The sequence below is a fragment of the Crinia signifera genome, chromosome 1 (assembly GCF_055691185.1).
Source record: "Crinia signifera chromosome 1, ASM5569118v1, whole genome shotgun sequence".
Taxonomy (NCBI): domain Eukaryota; kingdom Metazoa; phylum Chordata; class Amphibia; order Anura; family Myobatrachidae; genus Crinia; species Crinia signifera.
The window spans coordinates 199,207,880-199,232,801 of record NC_139217.1 but is presented as its reverse complement, the minus strand read 5'-3'; the positions used below and the strand labels follow the sequence as shown (position 1 = coordinate 199,232,801).

Below are 24,922 nucleotides of genomic sequence, written 5' to 3'. Positions count from 1 at the left end.
ATACAAAACCTGGCAGTTTTTGCACTACTACAACTTCCTCAAGAGCATAGAGGGAGCAGTGGGATAGTAGAACAACTTTTGAAAAAAAAGGACCCAGTTTGGCACCCAGGCTCTCTCCTTTGTTTTGCATGACACTACTAAGGCCCAAACAATGCTATTTCTCTTGGCCATGAATAGGATGATTCCTTCATTATTAGATAAAAAGGCCATCCTATGAATAGCTATGACCATAACCCAAATGTAACTATAAAAACATCAACAATGGCATCTGCATAAGTTTTCTATCAACAGCGTAGCAGACACTTGCTACAGTGAGATGGAGGAATCAGAAAACTGGTTTTTCAGAGACTATAAAACCATGCTAGAGTGTGTATTTTTGAAACACTGTATTTTTGTTTACCAATGAGCAGGGCAGCTCATGGGTACACAGGGGTGGAATGCGGGGACGCCAGTTCCAATTTCAGACAGAAAGGGGGCCCAGGACTTGAGTTTAGTAAGTATAATTTGTCATATACAAAGTTCACATTTCCCTTAAAACAATGTAGAGGTTGAGTAGTGTGGACAGTGTTGCAGACACAGGTCTCACCAGGCATACAGTACCAGGTTTTCAAGAAAGGGAAGGGGGACGATGCCTATATTGTCAGTTCCGGGTCCCACAATGTCTGATGGCAACCCAGCCTTTGAGTACAGATGAGCTGTTGAGTGACTGGGTTGTGTACTGTAGCCCAGAGACCTTGCCAATGACTATTCCATGCATCTTTTTCTGCAGAATCTCCATAGCCCTGACTGGGATCAATTCTCTTGTTGTATACTGAATTGTAGATACTGAGAGAAGAGGAATTTGGAAGAAGATCTTCAGGAGGTGCACAAATTCAAAATACAAAGATTAACGAAACAATTTGATCCCAAAAAAATTGTGAATCAAAGTGTGTCCTTTCTGATTAAAGAAGCTTCGTGTGGTAGTGATTCCCAATGGTGATGTGATCAGTGATGCACATAAAGTGAAAAAATGTGGAAGCGTGTGTTTTCAAACCTGTAATGATTTCAAACCATTACAGGATTGAAAACACACGCTTCCAGAGTGAGTTGGGTACGCCTACTTTTTTTTACTTTATGTGCATCACTGATCACATCATCACCATTTGGAATCACCACCACACGGAGCTTCTTTAATCAGAAAGGATACACTTTGATTCACAAATTGTTTTGGATCGAATTGTTTCGTTAATCTTTGTATTTTGAATTTGTGCGCCTCCTGAAGAGTTTCTGCCAAATTCCTCTTCTCTCAGTACATTACCTAGGGTGCTGGTGCTGGATCCTCTTCTGAGGCTGCATGGCGCCACTTTCATTTATTGTTTACTTCTTTCTGTGAATTGTAGATACGTTGATTATTTTTGCTATGAGAGTGCATGAGGTGAGTAGCAACTATTGATATTAGATCTCAATAAACCAACTTATTTCTGCCCTTTGGATACATACTGTAGGTGATTATGTTTGTGAAGGGCTATTAACATACTGTGCAAATGAAATAAAATGTAATGGTGGTCACATCTTCCTCTATATAACAATATTTGGCAAGGTCACTCTGCTAAAAATATTTTGTTACTCCAACTCCATTATATTCTCCCTTTGGATACCAAATTGCTATTTTAAAAACTTAAATCAATGTATTATTTTTTTCTGAAGGGCAATAGACCAGCCAGACTTGTTTCTATAGAAGCTGCTATTGTTCTTCAGGAAATATTCTAAGCAGGGAAACATTACTTCATTGTTTCAGCCTCATACTATCAGCACAAGGAGGGATGTGGTTCAGTGGTGTCTTCTGCCATGTCTGGGATAGGGCCTATGCAATTGTGATGTCTACAACCTATTAACCTCCTCTCACCTTGTTTTGGATAATTCAGTTTTAGCAGATAGATACCAGAAGCAACACAGACATGGGATTAAAGTACCCAGCATTTACAAAACATTATCATTACAGTCAAACAATGGAGGGAAAAACAGTGTTTAGCAAGGATTGCGTTTTAAATACATACAATTATATCACATGTTCCTAATTCCCATCATACAGTATGAAGTCATTCCATAGTTTTGAATAGTAGACAAAAGAAAAATACTCTGTACATATTCCCGGTTATCAGTATTGAGGATGTAAATTCATACTAGGCAAGATGATGGTTGTCACCCAACCGTCTTCTTCCCCCACCTTCTCATATCCCGCCAAGGCCCCCTGATCACATTGTGTGTAGAAATTTGCTGTTACTGTAATAATGATACTTAGTAAATGCTAGGACATAGTGTACAGTGGCCAGTGGGATTATTTAAGTTTAAAAGTCATAGATATACATAGATATAATAGATTTTAAGTATTATATACATATGCTTATTTAGACAATAAAATATTCATGCTACAAATGAAATGATCTTTTCTTGGGGACAAATGTGACATTTTTCTGTCTGGTAATGAAGTTATGAGTCCTATGTACAGATGGAGCGGGTCCCATCTTTGGCCGGCGCTCGCCAGATCGCTTGCACTGGCGAGCGCCGGCGATAGAGACTGGGATGCGCGTACGTCTCACACACACTCGCGTCCCAGTTTCCTGGGGACGGGAACCCTGTCCGTCTCCGCTTCAGGGAGATGGACAGGGTTAGGGGGGGGGGTGCGTCAAGGTTGCGGGGACCCGGGGTGACCATCGGCGAGGCAGCGGGGACCCGGGGGGAGCCCCATTGTAAGGTCTCGTGCACGCGCGTCCCCTCCGGCGGCTGGCAGCTGCCGAATCTTCCGCAATCCCCTGCAAAGCTGGGATCCGTTCCATCTGTATTAGACTTTTTTGTTTATTTTCTAAATGAATGGCTGAGATTTCAAGCTAAAATACAAAATATTCCCGTATATTGAAGAATAAAATAATACAACACTATACAATAGAAATATCTTACTCCTATATTAGTAAACACGCAGGCACAGACATTATGCGTATCTGTTACAGCCCCAGGAGACTACAAGCACTGGCATATGTAGGTACTCCCATATTAGTTACAGGCTTAATATGGGAATATTTTCCAACTTTAAGTTCTGTCAACTACTAAAGAAATTGGGGGAAATCACTCAGTTTGGAATCCTCAAAACAGTAGGTTTTCATCGATGTCACCTGTAAACATGATTAAAAAAAAAAGTTATTTCAAGAGCATGAACAACTGAACACTGACGATTTACCTATAATGTGGGTACTTAATAGCTGTACTAGTTAATTATGTACAGCCAAATGTAAAGAATTATTAGGCGAATTGGGGCATCCTACCATTATTATCCATTATTATCACACAGAAGCTACATCCGCCAAAATTGCCCTCATACTAATTACACTGCATTGTCCCTAAAAAACAACAATCAAACTTTTGCAGCCAAATCCAGGAAATGACCAGATTAACCCCTTCCCCTTTAATGGAAACAACACCTTTCTCTCTTGCCGTGGTTCTCAATCTCTGCCCTCGGAACCCCACACAGGTTACATTTTCCAGGTCATTCAGCAGGAGCACTGTGTATCTCCAGCTGTCACATTGTGACCTGGAAGACAAGGTGACCTGGAAAACAAGAACTGTGTGGGGTCCCGAGGACGGAGTTTGAGAATCTTGTCTCTTTTAAGTGTACAGTAAGCTAAAACTAGGGATCAGTGAATAAGCCCTTATTTTGGTTTAAAGTTGTTTCCATATCCTCCATAGTGTATTGGGGGATGTATTTGGTTTTGTATTTCACATCACAACTGTATCAATATAGAAGAGATTCATTGAAATGAAAGAACAAATTAAAACATGTTTTCGTGCCATGATGTGGTATGAAACAAGACATTTTATGAATAATCCACCTTTCAACTGACCATCATTTTGTGGTAATTTTCAATGTACAATACCACATAAGGCTTATAATCACCTGACAGCCCCTACCCAGCCCCCTCCCCCCCCATAGCCCCCCCATCTCCTTCTCTGTGTATCTTATTTTTCCTTGATATAATTACTACTGTTCAAATGATCTGACTTTTCTTTTTGCTACATTCGTGTATGTTCTTATATCCAGGGATTAAAGTGAGGGGGAACGGGGTGGAACTGAGTTCCGCCACCTCAAATGGTGAGGTGGAACATTTTAATCTCCACATTGGCCCTGCACAATAATTCTCACAGAAAAGCACTCTAGTATGCAGGGGGATGCCACAAACCCTACCGCTGGCCCTGTCTCTGCCTAATGGGGGAGAGGAGGGGGTGTAATTAGGTGGCATAGACAAATTAGTTCCACCACCTTTGCATGACCCCTTTATGCCCTGATTAGCTGAGTGGTGCCTAGGCACAAAGCCATATACAGATGGAGCCGCTCTCTTCCAGTGGTGGTCTGGAGGTCAGATCACTAATCGCCAGCCCCCGCCAGGGCACGCACGATGTCCCCTTGCACTAAGATGTCCCCTTACATCGGAGCTCCCTGCCAGCCCCCGCCGCCGGTTCCCGCCGATCACCCCCACATCCCTGCACCCTCCCTAACCCTGCCCATCTCCCTGAAGCGGAGAAGGGCAGGTTTTGTGTCCCCCACCGCCCAGAAACTGGGGTGCGTGTGAGTGGGAGACGCTTGCGTGTCCCAGTCAGATGGAGTGCTGGCTCGCCAGCAGGGGCAATCTGTAACAGTCCTAATATTTTGTTATTGATTAGTGATTATAGGACTGTTTCTAGATGGATTAGCTTTTTAGGAATGTATTAGGAGATAATGTGCCAGGGGGCCCTTGAGATTTTGACTCAGATTAGTGGATAATTTGCATGGGGCTCCTGAGATTTTGACTGCCATGTGGCCTCCACAGGGTTTAATATGGCACTAGAGGTGACAGTTGCTGGGGTGGTACAGCATGCTCACTTGCATGAGGGACCTGATAAAACCAGGTGATTTATATTTTTGTTTTTATCATTAAGACCTTTTTCTTATTTTGTAAGTGTTGAAGGAGGAGGAGACAATGGTTAGTAAACTGTGGTGGTTGAGGGGTGATGTGGGAGCTTTTTGCAGTCTGGAGGCCCCACCATGAAGAGGACAGTGGCATGACCAAAAATGTTCTGCCTACGGGTGGCCTGAAATCACCGTTGGCCTGGCGGTGGCACTTGTTTGGGTGTGGCACTTTGATGATTGTGTTGGTAATAACAGTTAGAAATGTAACAGTAACTGCTAAATATATCCACTATACTGTGCCATATGCCATCTTCAAAGGAGTGTCAACGGGTAGGACATGCACATATTGGCATTGCCCCTGTAAACTGTCCTACTTAGATATTTATACATAATTAAAATAAAAAAAAGCCATAGTTAGTTGCTTTCTTTTAATTATTCAGTGAAAATAATAAAGTTAGGCAAAAGTGGGTGGCCATTTTGGTCCTGGGACTAACAAAATACATATTCTTCACTAGCAAGGAGACACATGATTTGTTACACATTGAGACAGCCTAGCTCCTTACTACGACTTGGATAAAACTGACTATTGCACATAGATCATACCTTTTCTGATTCCAAAACAAAGGCACCATTCCTGCAGTGAGATGTGTCTGTCATTGTTTGTGTTGCACTGTTGTAAAAATGCGGTCACGCAATGTTCCATAGGTATCAGAGGTGCACGCATTGGAGCCATCTCCGAGCGTGTGAGAAGCCTGCAACACAAAGCTAATAAATTTAGCAAACAACCCTAAAGGTGGAAAGCAACAAATATAATTATCTATAGTTCCTTCTACAAAGACACTTTTACAGAAGTGTCATAGTGTCATAGTGTTCATAGTGTCATCATGAATTGCATCATCCAACCCCTGGCCACCCATCTTGGCCGGGAGACTGGCCAGACTCTGTAGGTATGCCAGAAGAGACCACAAAATTCAAGACTCTCCTGTAGCTTTTGGGAATGTTGGCAAATGGCAAGTACCGTATTTACATAAAAAGTTGCATATTGTATTAGTAGATTAATTTCTAAAGAAACCATGGGGCTGTCCAGCACAAAGCAAGGGCCCCTTCCTGCGATGCGATTGCAAAAACTTGCTATTGCGCGATTGCTTCGTGAAATAGAAAAACACACATTAAGGGTAGTCCCCTGGCTGCGCAGCCAGTTCCTCTGTCCCATCATGTTTTGGGTTGCAATGGTGTGTTTTCTGGACTGCGCTCCTGCAATGCCATTTTGCTGCCTCCCACTGGCCCTTAGACTGCGGTCTCGTTTTTTTTAATGCGACTGCAGTTTCTGGGCTGATGTATGTGCGCTTTGCCTAAAAATGATTTTTAATAATCTGGGAACAGACAGTCGATCCTAAATGTCCAGTAGATTTCCTGTTTACAGAGGATACGAAATCTATCTCCTCCACGTTTAGTGGGAGGTATTGCTCCCGGCGGAAAACACTTCACATCAGCCAGCTTGGATGTGCTTTAGATAGCACTTCCGGCGGAAGTAGCGGTGGAATGCATATGCGTTCCACCGGCTTATCGGACAATTCCGACAACATATGGCTGCTTATATTATTATTTTAACCATCAGACTTGTTTTTTCATTTATCTATTCTACTCTGCAATCGTTTCGTCATCACTGCAATCTTGACATCAACCTTTTATTACACAAATCCGGGCCGATCATGTGATCATGACCCGGATGTATTTTAGATATTTATGTTTTAATTAACTTTTTTCTTTATTTCTAATAACAATTACTAATAATCTATTAACTCTATACATTCCTTAAGTATATGTTTATCTCCTAAATATGATTTATTATGATTTTATACATTGAATGTGTTAATTATAGCTTGATTGATTGTCCATCCCACAATGAAGTGCTCATTAACAGGGGTATATATATCCCCAATCTGCACATCCCCTGTCACCTTTGATAAAGCTACAGCCAGTAGTGAAACGCAGACTAAGGATTAGGTGTTTCCCACTCCAGGATTGGAACTTGGACTGTCTACAATTGTTATTCTTCACCCCATTGGATCACCACTCTGATTCTGGAATTTATTTGGGACTCATCACTACCCTCCCCTTATTGCTACCACTTGGATGCCCTTCGGTGACAAACCCCTAGGTGTGCTTTACATCATAAAAGGACCAGGCACCATCAGTTATTGGCCATTATTCCCTCACCAAGCGAGCTTCTGGCCACACCCACAATCCCTCTCTCCCAGTGAAAAGATGCTGTGCCCATGCACACAGGGTCCATTCCCCGCTGCTTTATTATGAAGAGAAGCAAGTGAGAGGGGACCTTCCACCACTCCCCAAAGGTCACTTTAGTCCATGGGTGGGACCATAAGAGAGTGCCTGCAAAACGAGACTCCCCTTCTAAAATAAAGACAGTCGGGAGGTATGATTCTTAGCGCAAGAACAATATCAGGCAGGTCTTAGATTCAGCAATCTATATTTTCAATCAAAAGTTAAATGGTGGTTAGATAGAACTTATATAATGTAAAAGTACCTGTCCTCTGAATGTTTGTCGAGTTGGTGAAATTGCCAGTGAACCGGATATATATACATGTGGTAGTGTTTTTGAAAATCCCTTATCAGCAGATCAATGCTATGATCACCTTCCTCCAGTCTCTTCTCACTTTCATATATTTTCTTTACCTAACATAAAGAAATTCTACAGTATGTGGTCATGCTTACATATTTCATTTCCTCATGTTGAAGAGTTTCGGCAATGCAAGTAATGTATATCACCCCCTATAACAGGTTCAGCAGCACAGGAAATGCATTGGGTGTATGGCAGACTAAGGATGGCAATAGATGAGTCATTCATGGTTATTCTAATTTTAATCGGTCGCCCGCGCATTCGCACAGGGGACCGTTTTATTGTGTCTGCGCATGCGCATTTCTGTGCATGTGCAGATGAAGGGTGCAAGCGGGCACAGTGAACTACATGTTCGCCACCCCGCTCGCACCTACCAGTGTGGGCTGGGGATAATGGGGCAGTGGGGAGCACTACCCATGGGAAAGCGCAGCGGGGGATTGTGGGTGCTTTTTGCTCATGGGGGGCAGCATCTGGGGGACTCGCAAGGCTGTGCGTTAAGTTTGAATGTCCATTCGCTTTCACACTGCACTCCCAAATTCACTTTTCCAGGCCAAATAGAAGAATTATTGTGTTGTCAGTGGAAATGTCGAGCTACTGATTTTTTTATATTTCGATAGATCTGATATGGGGTTTCTCACTGTTCCTATGTGTTCAAGTATCCTTTGTTTTAGTGCCCCGGTGGTCATCCCCACATATTTAATTTTACAAGGGCATGTTATGCAGTATATAACTCCTGTGGAGTTACAATTAATGTATTGTTATTTTCATCATATTACCAAATCTGTCCTCTATTTCTTCGATCTTTTTCATGTATTGACATGCTCTACAATTACCACATGGGAAGGATCCCAGCAGTCTATCAGGTTTTGGAGGTTTCTTCACGAATTGGCTATGGACGAATTCATCCCTCCCATTTGCTGCAATAATTGCCCACAAATCTGATTTTAAATTTTGGCTCTCTCTTTTTTTGGAAAAATCAGTGTATCCCTCTTTGTTTGGAATGCCTATTTTCTAGCTTGTTTTATAGATCTTCTGCTATATCCTCTCAATCTTTCTGCTAGGTCTTCACATTGATCTCTGAACAGTTTCTACGGAGACATAGAAATTCCCCTCTTGGAAGGTTCTCCACTGTGTGTGTGTGTGGGGGGGGGATGGGCACTAGTTTGGTGGAGTATTGTGTTTGTTGCTGTTTCCTTTCTGTAGAGGTGTGTCTGTATGTTTCCATTCTGACCTCTATAGATATTTAGATCAAGATAGGGAACAGATTCTCTACTAATATAATGGGTAAGTCTGATGTTAAGTTCATTACAATTAAGATGATTAATTAATGAAAGTAATGTTTCTTGATCTCCTTGCCATATCAACAGAATGTCATCGATATATTTCCACCATGCAACTATATGTTTTATATATCAGTTGTTTTCCTCACTAAACACCGTTTCTTGTTCCCACCAACCAAAGAAAACATTGGCGAACGTAGGTGCACATGCTGCCCCCATTGCTGTGCCCCTTGTCTGCAAGTAAAATCTGTCAGAAAATGTAAAGCAATTCCAAGAAAAGATGAATTCTAATAGTTCAATTATAAATGTATGAAAATCGGTATGTCCTTCCATCTGTTGAAAATACTTGACTGCATTTAAGCCAATTGAGTGTCCTATGCTTGTATATAATGATTCTGTGTCTAGCGCCACCAACAGATCAAGTTTGATTAGGTCATTCAGTTTGCACAGGACATCCGACATATCCTGGAGATAGGAGGGTAAGCCCAGTACATGATGGCGTAAGTGTAAATCTATGAATACACTGGGATTCTCCAATAATCCACTATTCCCGATACTATTGGAAAAATGGTGATAGTTCACAGTTAAGGAAACATATACTGGATTATATCGCATTTTATATTGGAATCAAAATTTTTTGAATTACATGCTCCCAATAATGGAATGTGTATCCTTATCCTCTTTAGATGAAAACTTTTAGACAAAAACCCCTTGATCAATAACCATATGAAAGAAGATGACATGGTTAGCCATATAAAACAATACATGTTACCTCCCTATAAATTTGACAGGTCGCTGTAGTACTATATGAGATAGATGATAACACTGCCCACCAACTAAAAGGAGAAGTAATGTACCAAATGAGATTGGAAGCATATAACACTCCTTAAAATTACATTATTAAAGGATAGGGAGATCAACTATATATACTGTATGTACCACATAGTCGACTGAGTGACATGCATACTTAATACTTGCAATATACTTGTAATATATAGAAATTGTCTCTGTGGGCTACCGCACAGGAGATTGATGGGTGGAACGGCTTATCACCTTAGAGCACAGGGGACATAATTAATATGGTAACAATACAGTATGTCTACTCACATGACTGACGGGCGGAATGATGCACCTTACTGAACAGACAGGCTCATCTGTCATCAGTCATATAGACCAATTAGCGCTACACTTACAAGATAACGGCACATGGCTAGAGTAGTTTATTAGAGGGATGATAACACAACCTCCCAATGATAAAGGTGAGCGATATGCTATTTAAGATAGGAAGCGCATAACACTTAATCAAACTACCCCAGCGGCTACTCTGAGTGGATTATACCCATCGCATCGCAGACCATAAGGCATGCGATGGTATGCCATGCGATGGGATGTTATACAATTTATATACAATATATATACAATGGTATGCGATTTAAAATTGTATAAGCCCCCTAATGGGGGCTTACAATGTTAAATGCACCCCCACGCCACCCCCACTATGAATGTGAACCCGAAGCGTGGCGAGCGCCGTGAGGGGCGGTGGTATGCATCCTACAACCTTTTCATACCCCCACTATCCACGTTGGAGTGGAGTTTATTTATATAGTGTGGCGAGCGCAGCGAGCCGCGCCCGAGCCCCCACGAGGGGACGCGTAATGCATGTGAAGTAATACACGTCCCCTCGCCGGGCTCGCTGTGCTCGCCACGCTTCGGGCTTGGTGGCTCGCTGTGCTCATTAGATGGCTTATACAATTAAACATCGTATAGGGGGTTATACAATTTTAAATCGCAGTGCATCAGGTGTATGCCATGCGATGCGATCATAAGTTGTGCGACCAAATATCGTGGGCACCGTGCTAGTACACAAGTAACACAAAACTTTATCATTTACTTTTTTTCTTTTTTCGTTTTCACACTCACTTCTTTTCTTCTTTTTTCTACTCTTTTCCTATTTCTCATAACTCTTTCTTTCTCTGTCCCTATTTCATTTATTTCCCCTCTCCCCCTCCTTTCCCCCTTATATTCAAATAAATATTTTGCTGGGTTAGTGCATTGTATTTTAATGTATATCAATACTCTTTGGCCTTTATTCTGATCTGATTGCAGTACAAATTTGTTTGGAAAATGGGCAAAACCATCTGCACTGCAGGTGGGGCAGATAACAGGTAACATGTGCAGAGAGAGTTAGATTTGTGTGAGTTATTTTGTTTATGTGCAGGGTAAATACTGGCTGCATTATTTTTACACTGCAATTTAGATTTCAGTTTCAACACACTTCACCCATATCTAACTGTCTCTGCACAAGTTACATCTGCCCCAAACAAATTTGTACTGCAGTCAGATCACAATAAGGGCCTTTGTATGGAAGCTGAAGGGATAAAGCACAGAGCTGCATGGAGGTATGAGGATACAAAAAGATCCCTTTTCTATGTAGTGAAGACTATCTACTGCTGTACGCTGTCTGAAAAAATAGCTTTTTCAGACTTGACGAATGAGATCATTTCTACTTTTCCATACTAAAGTATGAGGACTGTGGGAAATATTGTGAAATTATTCTATCCAGCAGACATCAGTGGCATTTCCTGCTTTACCTTTATAATGAGTGGCAAATGGGGTGAGACCAATTCCTCATATTTCCTCACCTTGCTTCTCTGCTTCTCTGACAGGAGACCAGCAGTTTTCAGGCTGCTTTCATAAAGTTGCATGAGAACATTTTTCAGCCAGTCTCTCATTCTGAATGGAAAATGAGCAAGTTCGTAGTCTGTGCAGGGAGGTATGTCTGTGACAAAGGAAGAATAATACCAAATAAAATTCAAAATGAAACATTAAATTATAAACATTACTGTATTCATGCAATGAAAGCTTCATCTCCTAGTGATACTTGCCAGTTCTACCAGAATGGTCAGGAGACCTCCAAATATAAAGTGGCACTCCCTGCACCCTGGAAAAGAAAACAAGTGTACCGCTTCCCCACTCATCCCCTTCCCGCATACTTCCATTGACCTCCACTGACTCCTGCTAAGTGGGGCAGGCCAATGACTACTGTAGATTTAAGTTGAGTCACATCATTGAAGGTCCACCCCTGCTTTGCAATGCATAGTTGGGGGCAGGGCAGTGATGAAGCGGTCACGCCTCCATGCCCTGGAGCTCCCCCTTTTTTAGAGACCCGCTCCCTATTAAGCCAACCTGGCTGCTCCCTCGACAAAAATGCTTCTAGTGCATTTTTAGAAGAGTTATCATTACATAAGGCTGTTACCAGCAATATAATAGTGATATAGTATCCACTTCCTTGGCATGCTGACATGAGATGAGACCACACCAACATATCTCTGACACAGTCAAATCTAACTCAACTGTAACAGGGAAGCCTGGCAGGTTCAGCACTCCCAACTGCCACCATTCCAACTACACATTTGGAATTTAATGAACATTCTTCATATCGGATGTGTTCAAGAACCCAAGAGTCAGAATACAGATAGGGGAATCCCAGTGGTCAGAAAGTGTGGAAGGTGAGTACTGTGATTTGGGTTAGGGCAATGCAACAGAAGGGAGGGCAGTGGTTAGGGTAAGTGTGCTGGAGTAGAGGATGGTTAGGGAGAGGTGTGGTCTTTAGGTCAAAATGTCTAGGTCGACAGTGAAAAGGTCGACTAGTATTGGTCAACAGTCAAAAAGTTGTCACATGAAAAAGGTTGACATACATTAGGTCGATATGGCCAAAAGGTCAACATAAGCAAACTGTTGACATGGAAAAAGACATGAACGTTTCCTTTTATTTTTATTTTAAACCGATTAGTTCATACTTTGCCATCCCAGTGGGCATAGTGGGAGAATAAAACAGTGCAAGATGAGGGCAGCTAGCCAGGCAAGGGAACGCGGTACACTTATACAGTGTCCATGTCAACCTATGTCAACATAGACGCCCAAAAAAGTGGAAAACTAATGTTGACCCTTTTCCTGTCTGCCTTTTGCTTACGTCAACCTTTTGACCACGTTTACCTAATGCATGTCGACATTTTCGTGTGTCAACCTTTGATTGTCGACCAATAGTGGCTGACTTTTTGACTGTCGACTAAGACAATGTCGACCTAACAACCCCTACCCATTAGGGATAAACTACAGGAGGGGAGGGTTAGGCATATATCCCATCATGTTTCAACGTGCAGTCATGTGTGTTCCCAAAAAAGGGGTGTGGCCTTGGCAAAAGGTACACTGCTTTGTGACTATGCTGCAATTGTGAGCCACGCTAATTTGCAATCATTGTGGTGGCAAGGCTAGCACTTGGTGACCTCATGTGAATAGATGCTATGCATATGCAGCATCTACTCACTACTGAGAGCATTGAGTGACAGGGGATGTCCCAACTGCCCCCCTCCCTCCCCCACCATAGTACATTGCTGCCTGTGGGAGGGGCAGTAAGACAGTCATGTTATTTAGAATGTCCAGTATTGTTTTTAGATATTACATTTTATTAATAATTAACAGGATCCCACAGTTCATATAAAACAATGTGTTTGGTGCTTGCCTCACATTTGCATGGCCCCCGATACTCCAGGTGAAGATGGTTGCCCTCCTTGGTTCCTTGAAGTTGACATTTTGTGCCAAAAAGGTGACAGGCACTGTTGTAAGTTTTATTATCTGTACCACAAACCTGAAGATGACAAAACAAAAAGTAGTTACTACTGTACATACAGAATAAATATTAAGCTAATCTCTGATCCTTTATTTATGTAATCCTAATAAGTCTCTGAATAAGTCATTAAACAACCCATTAAAAACAATACAATTTTGCTTTTAAAACCCAAATGCTATCTCCCCGAATCCCCCTGACACTCTATACCCCGTCTAGCACCCCCTACCTGCCCTAGGGGCCTAATTCAGCATCGATCACTAATTTCAGAAAACAAATCAAGCGATTATCGGCTGACTGTGCACGCTCAGCATTCTCATTGCACAAGCGTGACCTCAAATTCTGAATAAAAAAGGCAAACTTAGCAAATGCAGTGCAGTCACAGTTTGACTGACAGAAAGCTAGCATTTTGGGGCAGAAACATGCTGTTTTCTGGGTGTTAGAAAATGCACAAGCATTTCTGACATCAGCGCTGACCACTTACAGCCTGTCACAGTTGCAGGTTAGTAGAAGCCCCAGACTTCACATTTGTTCAAAAGACAAGTACTCTTTGATGTTCTGGGAATTGCCAACGGATATGCAAATGCACATAGCAAATTATTCGTAAGTTTGCAATGGGTGTTTATTCTTTCCTTCTGTGTGGCAGCTTTTTGCTTGCAGTTCACTGCGTTTTCTCTTTATAGCGATCAAACCTGAATTAGCCCCTATGTACAGAATTAAGCCTTGGACAGAGATAAAGTACCAACCAATCGGCTCCAAACAGTCATATTTAAAAAAACAGACTGTAACAGCAGTTAGGAGCGGATTGATTGGTACTTTATATCTCTCCACATATCACTCTACAAGGCTTTAGTACACAGACCCCTAGCTTTAGTACACAATTGCCTAGCTCTAAATGTGCCCCTTTATTTACATATACACAGTGGCGTAACTACAGAGGGTGCATGGGATGCAACTGCTTTGGTGCTCAGGGCCTTGGGGGGCCCAAGACAATCCCCTGTGCATATTGCACAGTAAAAGAGTATTTACAAATACCGTTGCGATTATTACATAGTCATTTGCCCCCTTAAGTGTATACAGTGCCACTGATAGGGAGCCAGGGACCCGGTGCAGCACAGAGAGGGAGCTGGAGACCCAACGCCACAGTGAGAGACACTTGCGCTACCGCCACCTTTGATCTCGAGCCGGAGAGAGGGAGCCTTGCTTTTCCAGTGCCTGTGATTGGGAACCAGAGACTCGGCGCCAGTGATCAGGAGCAGAAGGCCCAGCGCTTGAGAGAGGGAGCCCTGCGAAGCAGGAGGTACAGTACACATGCTGAGAGTCTCTCTCTCTCTCTCTCCTTGTCACCCTGTCTTCCCCTTTCTCTCTCACTCCCTCCAACATTCTGTCTCACTCCTGCACGCACACCTCCATCTCTTTCTTGCTCCTTCCCCTTTCTCTTTCTGACACCCTCTTTCTCTCACTTTCTTTTCCCATGATGCCCCCTCTCTTTCCCTGACTACCCCTCTCTCTTTATCGAACACTCTTTGGAGTTGATTCAAATGATCATACTGTGAGTAACGCCCAGGGCTGGATTAAGGGAGGGGCAATAGGGGCAGCCATCATTGAGCCTCCACAAATTAAGGGCACTCACATACTCAGAGGCCACAACGCCAGAGTTTCCCTGCAGCAGCAGCCTGCACACCCAGCCAGTACCTGAGAGACAGGCTTCTGCTTTACATACTATTGGACAGCTGTCAGTCAGTGCAGGGGGAGCTAAGAGTGCAGACATCTCTCACCGACTCCCCTCTGCACTGACTGACAGCTGAGCGGCCGCATAGCAGGACAGGGCAGCCGAGCGGCTCAGCCATCCAAAAGAATGTAAAGCAGCAGCCTGCCGTTCAGTCACAGAGTGTCTGGGCATGCAGGCTGACGCTGCGGGGAAAATCCTGCATCACATGGGAGGGGAGCGCTTTTCCAGCAATTTTTACTTGTGGGGGTCCTGACTAGTGGAGATCTGCGTGCACCCAAAAAGTACTAGATATGCCCCTGTATATACACATTTCCTTCTGCTTGTTAATCGGTTTTATAGCACGCACTCATTTTTGTACTCAGTATTTCACTATAATAAATCTCTACACTAAGGCTCTTATTCTGGTTGACTCGTTCGGGTGCATATTCAGACAGGTGGCCAATGGTTTGTGTGTACGCATGCCCAGAGTCTCTCCTGGGCATGTCTGTATGCAGACACTGTCCGAACACGGCTAGAATTTTTCTCGGCGAGTGCACACTCGTGGCCACCCGAACAGGGGGTGGAGAGGGGGGTGAAAGCCTGTTTAGGCTCATTACCATATGTGTGTGCCCTGGGTTTCATGGGTGTTCCCATTAAAATGCTGGGTGTGCGTATGGAAATGCGGTCGTGACGTGTGTGCAGGGGGAGTACAGCTGACATTGCCAGATGTCAGCTGCCCACCCATATCCCTGCTTGTACTCGGACACATGTACGAGTGGTCTAGAGCACTCGTGCCTCTGTGAGCACTTGGGCCATCATTCAATGGTTGCCGACCATCGGAGGATGGAGGTGGATCCCACAGGTCAGCGAGTGTATGTTCACATGAAACATCCATTCCCTGGCCATTCCCTTGGCACCCGTACTCGGTGAGCGGGGTTTGGAACGTTAGCTGCCCGTCCAAATACGCATCCGAACGAGTCATCAGAATAAGACCCTAAGTACCAAATGTTATTTGTCTATGTTTTGTTCTTCTGTGCATACGTGTATAGCTTTTTTTACACTAAATCCCCAAACACATGTGGCGACCTGACCTCCATCCTGAGCTTAGAAATGGAGCACTGATCGCTAAGCACACATGGCGGTGCACCCTATTGTTCATAGGCTAAGCATCACGTCACCTGGGTCTATATACATGGAGAGATCAGTGCTCTGATTCTAAGTAATCCAGTCATTGCTTTGAAATGGGGTGAAAATTGCCACGTGTGTATAGCCCTTAATAAGTCTTCGATAAACAAATAATACAATTTTCTTCTTTGATACAGTACTTTCATATCAGTTGAAGAGAATGTGGCATTCATCTCCAGTTACGTAATGGCAGTATTTCATTATTTGGCTCTGCAATGTGTGCTATTTTTGGTGCCCTAAAATACTAAAAAGTATATTATAATAATAATAATGATAATAGAAAGTATTTCTCACTTACACGATCGTTTAAATTAACAGGTAGACAAAAGTCTGGATCTTGACAAGCGCAGAACGGGTTTCCTTGCCCATCAATCTTACATGTATTTCCACGCTTACAGTGGAAGGCTTTGCACGGATCTGGCGACACATAATATACTCATCAGTGAGATTGGTAACTCAGGTATGACACCATGTGGGGACTCACTGCAACACCAATAGGTTTTAATTAAGCCCCACACACACTAGGGGCCTGATTCTGGTTCACTTGCAAAAGCAAATTATCTCTCTATTTATTTACAGTTTCTTATATAGCGCAGCAGATTCCGTTGCGCTTTACATGAAAAATCTATGTGCACTGCAGGTGAGGCAGATGTACCATGGAAGTTATTCTGTTTTAATAATGAGCCAGGTGAGTGTGTCCACAGATAACAGAGTATTCACCAGGCACACACACCCAAGACTGCAGGGTATGGGGACGCATGGGGCAGGGGATTTGCCCATGGGAACAACGGTCATGGAAATCGCCCGGTGACGGGGGTGGGGGGGGGGGGGTGGGGGGCAGCTGATCTCACCCGAAGTCAGCTGCCCGCCCAGTTTCTGTCAAGTGTGCACGCAAATATAAGTGACCAGAGAGTCACTTAGATATGCGTGCACCCTCCACTGTTTCCCCATGGCCTTCGAATGATTGTTTATATTAAACATCCATTCGCAGCCGCGCGGTTGAACCCGCCATGTGGGAGGGGTGGGTGGACCAGTAAGCGGCATCTGGGGGACTCGCTACGCTGCGAATTTGAGCCTTGCAAGTTAATAAGAATAATGGCCGATGTGCAGAGAGAGTTAGATTTGGGTGGGGTTTATACTTTAAACTAATATTTATATTACAGTGTAAAAATAAAGCAACCAGTATTTACTCTGCACGGAAACAAAATAACACCCAAATCGAACTCTCTCTGCACATATTACATCTGCCCCACCTGCAATGCATATGGTTTTGTACATGAGAGAGAGAATCTGCTTTTGCAAGTGAACCAGAATCAGGCCCTAGATGACTAAGGTCAACCTTAATATAAAAGAAGTTAATGGAAGGGACTGGGACCATCTTTTTAAACAACCACAAAAAAATGTTAAGTATAACTCACATTTAATAATAAATAAACAGAAATTCATAAAATTATTTATGAAAATGACACCATTCTAAAACAAGATAGTCTATTGTATAATATGCTCCAAAAAAATAAAATGTTATTCTTTGGAGAAAAAAAACATGTTAACTTCAAGTTTCCTGAAAAGTGGAATTGAACCATCATCCACATCAGGAGCTCCACAAACTGCCACATATCTCTGGGCATTTAGCACAGAATATATGGGCTAATAAGGGTTACATGTATATTTACTGTGCAAGGAAACAGGCTTATAATTCAATAGCTATGGGACATAAATGGACAAGAGGATTACCTCTGAGGCAGAGACATCTATATATAACATGCAGGGGACTGATGGGAAGAATGAACGTGTACACATCTCTGGTTCCTAATCAAGTTTTAAAGTTTATGTTCTCATTTTATAGGAACTGAATATTAAATGTATAATGCCTGTTATGCATATTACATACCTTACAATACATGACACATCACATACAGTACATAGCAGCTGATTTTTACACATGAAACAACCAGGGCCGGTGCAAGGCACCGGAGCGCCCCAGGCGAGGGGGGGGTGGGGTGCCCCGGTGCCTACGGGGGGGGGGGAGGTACCTGCGGCGCTGTGTGATCTGGCGGCGGGGTCCCTGCAGTGATGCGCGCTATCCGGCAGCCAGGCGGCGCGGGAAGCACCGTTGATGGGTTTGAAAACCCAGCAGCGCTTCCCACGCCGCCGCCTGGCTGGCGGATAGTGCGCATCACTGCAGGGACCCCGCCACCAGATCACACAGCGCCGCAGGTACCCGGCACGGACACCCCTGCAGCCTCCATGCGAGAGGCGAGGGTCGAAGTGCCGCCCTCCAGTGGCTGGCGCCCTAGGCAAATGCCTAGATTTGCCTAGTGGTGGCGCCGGCCCTGGAAACAACCCTGATTAAACAAATACATAGCTAAGCAGTCATCACTCACCGGTAAGTTTGTTTGCCTTATCATTACTATCTTCTTTCTCCATAGCAGAATCAAAGGACTCCATTGAAGAAAAAACAAAAACATGCAGTGTGATGTCAGCATTTTTTATTAAAATGGAAAATTCTATACCTGGCTACTATATGGTACTCACGTGGTCATTCTGGCCCGCTTGAAGACTGCTGCTATTCGTAACAGTCACTGGTTCCACAAAAGAGCTGAGGGTAGCAATGGCTTTATTATAGGTGTCGATTTGACTTTGGTTGTTGCCGGCCTTTTTGTTGGCGTACTCAAAGCCAGGAACTTTTGCTTTATAGAATCTGCTAAGAATGTTATCTCTTGGTAGCTGACTTCTCTCTCCTCCTTGAGAACTTTCTGTCTGACTTACAATAATAGAACTTGAAAGAAGTCTCAGGTTGGTGTCATGGATTACATTTTGACTTTTACTAATTTTGCTATCACCTGCCTCCTCGCCATGATGATCATCATTATTTTCAGCCTGTTCGGCGGTATGAATGTCACTTTTTAATGTGCTGGTGTAATTAGCACCTTCCTCATTCAGATTTGCAATATAAACCCGATCATTTGTTTCATTTTTTATTTCATCATCGTTGGTGAAATTTAAAACATATTTTAAATCTTCATCATTATTTGTCTCCTCTGTAATATAAATTTCCCCTTTGTTACTATTCTTCAGTTCTATACTGTTGTATTGCTCTGCCAGGTCATAGGTAGGAAGTCCGTCTTTACTTTGCTGAGTGTAGCTCTCGGAGTCTGGACTTTCTGGTTCTCCTGAATCTTTTGTGGTGAGCCAAATATCAGCTTTGACTTGTACACTGTCTTCGTACTCTTCATTATCTGTTTCTTCATTTTCATATTGTATGGGGTTATTGTGCTTTTCCTTACTTTTACTATTATCACTTTCTCCATGTATTAGATCCAATATAGGTTCCCCTAGAATGATGTCTGTTGTAGATGTGGGGTCTTCTGTTAGAATGTCAGTAGTTTTATGCTTAATATGTTCAGTGCTTTTTATGTTATCTGTGACTCTTAATTGCTTTCTTTCTCCTTTCTCCTGATTGACACCCAGATGCTCCTGCAGGCTGTCATTTAGCTGAATAAAAATAAAATCATAGCAGTGGGATTTATTCATAAAAAATATTAGGTTAGGATAGATAGGTTTAAATTACAGAACATACTCCCAAAATCATACATTTGCTACTATTGCTACAACACAATGGGATACATTTACTAAAGCTTCTTAAGCTGAAAAGAGCTAAGATGCTCATAGCAACCAGATTCTAGATATCTTAGCGCTTTCCAACCTGGGATACTTCTACCCATGGGGGTACTCTGTAGACCAGTTAGGAGTACTTAAAAATAATATTGGTAATGGCAGTGGCATAACTAGATATCCGTAGGCCCCATAGCAAAAGTTTGTAAGGGCCCCCTATTTAGCAACTGAATGTGAAAATGTATGTAAATCATATTATTTAGACAGTAAAGAAGGGCCCCCTTCAGCTCTGGGCCCCATAGCAGCTGCACCTCTTGCACCTATGGTAGTTATGCCCCTTGGTAATGGTGTAAGAAGAGGAAGAAGTCTTCCGATGGAGGAAGAAATCTCTCATTGCCATGGAGAAAAACCATATTGTGTCACTTCCAATTCTGTCTGCAGCATCATCAGTGTCTCCTCGTGCTTTTGCCAACCAGCAATCCACTGGGAGCTATGCATGCTATCCTCAGGCATCAGTGATCATCTGCCCCGCAATGACACAGAAGAAGGTAGCAGCTGCATTGATCCTACAGGCATAAGCGGCAACCCTGGAGACAGTACACAGCCAGGGGCCAGACAGAGGGACCTGATTCCTGACTGTACACTACTCTTCCGCTACTCCTTAATATAAGGCATATCGTTCACTTCCAGTACACTCATAATTACTATGGATATTTAAAATGAGGGAGTACTCATAAATGACATGTGTACCTGGGCCCTTTGGTCATGTGGGTCCTGCACTCAGAATAGACTGTTCAACTGTGCCGTGCTGTCGCTACCTCCAGTTTAATAATAGAACCAGCACAGACTCGTTGCACAAAGTCGTTGCTATCATCTTTGCCTGCATAAGAGACATTGCAAGAAAGATGGTGCCAATGATAGCAGGAACTGTATTAAGGTGGGAACTGCACATGCCCCCCCCATACAACTTCCATTATTGTTCCCTTTTTCTTTAAGTAGAAAAGAGACACTATCCCTTACTCAGTAGAAATTTGACTTATCTCCCTTAAGCAATAGACTTCCTGGTTCTACTTAAATTATTTCATTATTGGAAATGACCAAAAATGGATTACGATAATAATCTAAATGCCCTGTCTCTTCATTTCTGCAGTGCTGCCTCTAGAATTTGTATCACTAGGTAATTGTATATTTTATATCGGAAAGATTGGTTTCAGTATATGGTTATTGGTTTCAGTATATCATTATCAATTATTTTCCAAGACCACTACATATCTAGAAAGCCCAACAATAACTTTAGATCAAAGTATCCATAAGAGAACTGATCACTATTTATCTTTGCAACAAATCCAAACAGAGTATTAGGTTACTGTTGATTGCTTTGAAATATCTGTAGTTTATGTTCCTTTGCTTTATCTATTTAAATTATCTTTTTCACTAATGGGAAATTAAAACTTTTCTCTAATACTGTATATAGATATACCGTATATACTCGAGTATAAGCCGACCCGAATATAAGCCGAGGCACCTAATTTTACCTAAAAAAACTGGGAAAACTTACTGACCCGAGTATAAGCCGAGGGTGGGAAATGCAGCAGCTACTGGTAAATTCCCCTGTATAATAATACAAGGACACCACAGGCTGCTTCCCCTACATAATACAAGGACACCACAGGCTGCTCCCCCTACATAACAGGACACCACAGGCTGCTCCCCCTACACAACAGGACATCACAGGCATGGGACACCACAGGCTTCTCCCCCTGCATGGGACACCACACCACAGGCTTCTCCCCCTGCATTGGACACCACACCACAGGCTTCTCCCCCTGCATGGGACACCACACCACAGGCTTCTCCCCCTGCATGGGACACCACACCACAGGCTTCTCCCCCTGCATGGGACACCACACCACAGGCTTCTCCCCCTGCATAGGACACAACAGGCTGCTCGGTTTTTACTGACCTCTGTATTGGGGGGGTTGCTGCAGCTGCCGCGCTTTCTGGCTCCGCAGAGAGGCGGGGGAGGAGGGTGCATGGCCGCCGCTGTCCTCCTGGTGTGTCCTCCGCTGCCCTGCTCGCCGCTGCCCTGCTCGCAGTGTCCAAGTTAGGTAGAGGCCGGGTGCCGCTGACCGGCTCCACGGGGGGAGCGGGGGGAGCGGCGGCAGCTGCTTACTTCCTTTTGCGGCGCCGATGCCCTGTTCGCAGTGTCCAAGGGAGTTAGAGGCCGGGTGCCGCTGACCGGCTCCACAGGGGGAGGGGGGTGCACGGCGGCAGCCGCTGACTTCCATTTGCGGCGCCGATGCCCTGCTTCATTCTGTAATGGCCAGGCCTCCTGCACCATAGATGTCCTCAATGCAGGAGGCCGGCGGCCATGTTTCTGTAGCCGCGGCCATCTTCCCTAAGCCGCGGCTACAGTATTAAAGCCACTGACTCGAGTATAAGCCGAGTGGGGCTTTTTCAGCAAATAAAAAGGGCTGAAAAACTCGGCTTATACTCGAGTATATACGGTATCTCAGTTTGAGTGTGGTATAGCTCACAAACAATGTCTAGTCAGACAATCACTAGGTTGACACCAAAAGTTAGACATGCATTAGTCATTGACAAAAGTTAGACATGAATTAGTCATTGACAAAAGTTAGACATGCATTAGTCATTGACAAAAGTTAGACATGCATTAGTTCGATATTGCTGGACTTTAGCATTTGATGTATTGTATGCAACCCCCAGCAAGTGCTGCCGGATCCTCCTGGATCTGATTAATCTTCTGTGCAGCACTTGCGTACTCTGATCTGTTACGCACGGGACTGCGCATTGGATTCTATCAGATGTGAAGCAAATCCGATTTGGACACTTTTCACCCGATTTCTCAGCCCGATCTACAGGAATTGGGTGCAAAATGGCCAATTCGGAGAAGTGTATGGCCAGCTTAACACACCATGGGCCTGATTCTAGGTGGTTTGCAAATGCAAACTCCTTTTTTAATGGACAAAACCATGTGCACTGCAGGTGGGGCAGATGTAACATGTGCAGAGAGTCTTACATTTGGGTGGGGTGTGTTCAAACTGATATCTAAATTGCAGTGTAAAAATAAGAGCAGCCAGTATTTACTCTGCACAGAAGCAAAATAACTCACCCAAATGTAACTCTCTCTACAGGTTACCTCTGCTTCACCTGCAGTGCACATGGTTCTGACCATTACAGGAGTTTGCTTTTGCAAACAAACCAGAATTAGGCCCTACATGAGTTGATTTTATTGATTTTATTATGCATTTCATGATTCATTATAAGCCCCAAACATATAAGACATCGACATGCAAAACATGGAAGATGTTTTTTAGGACAGAAAAAGGCCAATCAGGACTACCAACTACCAGGACTGGTACCAATTTTTTTTTTTCAAAATGCCCCCAAACAGGTTTAAAGTGAATCATTGACGATGTTACTGATATTCTTGCACCAGAAATGTATTTTTTGCACACTGAATATAACTACTATAATTTATCTGATAAATGAATTAAAAAAAAAATACTTTTTGTTGATGTCTCAATCCATGCTTCACTATGAGAAATGCCACCTACATAGATAATTCATGATAAATTACAGTCCTAAATTGCTGTATTATATAATAATAACAACAACAATAATATTAATAATAATGCAATTATCAGCCTTGACAAGTTCCATCCAACTGAAGTAACAGTAATATTGTCACAATATTGTCACAAAGCATGGTTTGTCAGTGCTGCCCTATTGTAAGGTGCACAGAAGCTCCTGTCATTCCTTTCAGTCTCAGGTATTGCTCTCAGTCGGCATCATGCAGTTTTCACTATGTGTTCTCAGTCTCCACTAATGCTGCAGCCATTAAAAACACCAAGGGGGAAATTTACTAAGAATACGATTTTTCATATTCATATTCTTAATACGAATGCATACGGCTGTTTTAGCCGTGTGCCAATTCATATTCCGGTGGGGAATTTACAAAGCAGTCAAATACGACTGCTTTGTAATTCCTGATGTCATATTCATTCGTATCAAATTCCCCAGTCAGATCCCTCCAGGCTGCAGTGTCTAACCAGCACCAGGCTCAAAGAGCTGGGCCTGGTTTTAAAAAATCAGGAAACAATTTGCGTAGGGCTTCACTGATTTAAAAAAAAAAAGCCCCAGGGCTGGGTCTGGTTCCCAAAATATGGGGAGACAAATTGAATAGGGGTCCCCCGTATTTTAACCCCTTACCGACACAGCCTGTTTTTGCCTTCCTGACAGAGCCCTTTTTTTCAAATCTGACATGTATCACTTAAGTGGGGATAACTTTTTTTTGCTTTTACTTATCCCAGTGATTTTGAGATTGTTTTCTCGTGACACATTGTACTTCAAGTTAGTGGTAATATTTGGTCGACACAGTCTGTGTTTTTTTGTGAAAAATACCAAAATGTCGTAAAAAAAATGGAAAATTTAGCAATTTTCAAAATGTTAAATTTTCTGCTTGTGAGACAAATAATCATACCACTCAAAATAGTTAATAACTAACATAGACCATATATCTACTTTATGTTTCCATCATTATTTCAACCTCCTTTTAATTTTTTTGGACACTAGGAGGCTTAAAATATGAATAGCAAATTCTCAAATTTTCAAGAAAATTTCAAACACTGATTTTTTTAGGGACCAGTTAAGTTCTGATGTGACTTTGAGGGACTTGTATGTGAGACACCCCCATAAATGATGCCATTTCAAAAACTGCACCCTCACAGTATTCAAAACAGCATTTTGGAAGTTTGTTAACCCTTTAGGTGTTTCACAGGAATTAAAACAAAGTGTAGGTGAAATTTCAAAATTTAATTTTTTTTGCAGATTTTCAATTTTAATACATTTTTCTAAGGAACACAGTAGATTTTACTAGAGAAATGTGACTAAAAATTGATTCCCCCAATTCTTTTGTTTTCAT

The 24,922-nt window shown here is 42.8% G+C and overlaps 1 protein-coding gene across 1 annotated transcript in view; it reads right to left on the bottom strand.

The window, feature by feature from the left end:
• Positions 1 to 2,813: 2,813 nt before the first annotated feature.
• The window catches only part of SPARCL1 (SPARC like 1), a 42,436-nt gene continuing 20,327 nt past the window's right edge, over positions 2,814 to 24,922 (bottom strand). The window contains exons 3-10 of the mRNA XM_083176161.1: positions 18,898 to 19,857; positions 18,747 to 18,804; positions 16,661 to 16,779; positions 13,367 to 13,487; positions 11,482 to 11,618; positions 7,467 to 7,615; positions 5,522 to 5,670; positions 2,814 to 3,149 (exon numbers count right to left, since the gene is read on the bottom strand). Of these exons, the coding sequence (XP_083032287.1) occupies positions 3,121 to 3,149; positions 5,522 to 5,670; positions 7,467 to 7,615; positions 11,482 to 11,618; positions 13,367 to 13,487; positions 16,661 to 16,779; positions 18,747 to 18,804; positions 18,898 to 19,857 (1,722 nt within the window). The 3' untranslated portion in view covers positions 2,814 to 3,120. The remainder of the gene's footprint in view (positions 3,150 to 5,521; positions 5,671 to 7,466; positions 7,616 to 11,481; positions 11,619 to 13,366; positions 13,488 to 16,660; positions 16,780 to 18,746; positions 18,805 to 18,897; positions 19,858 to 24,922) is intronic.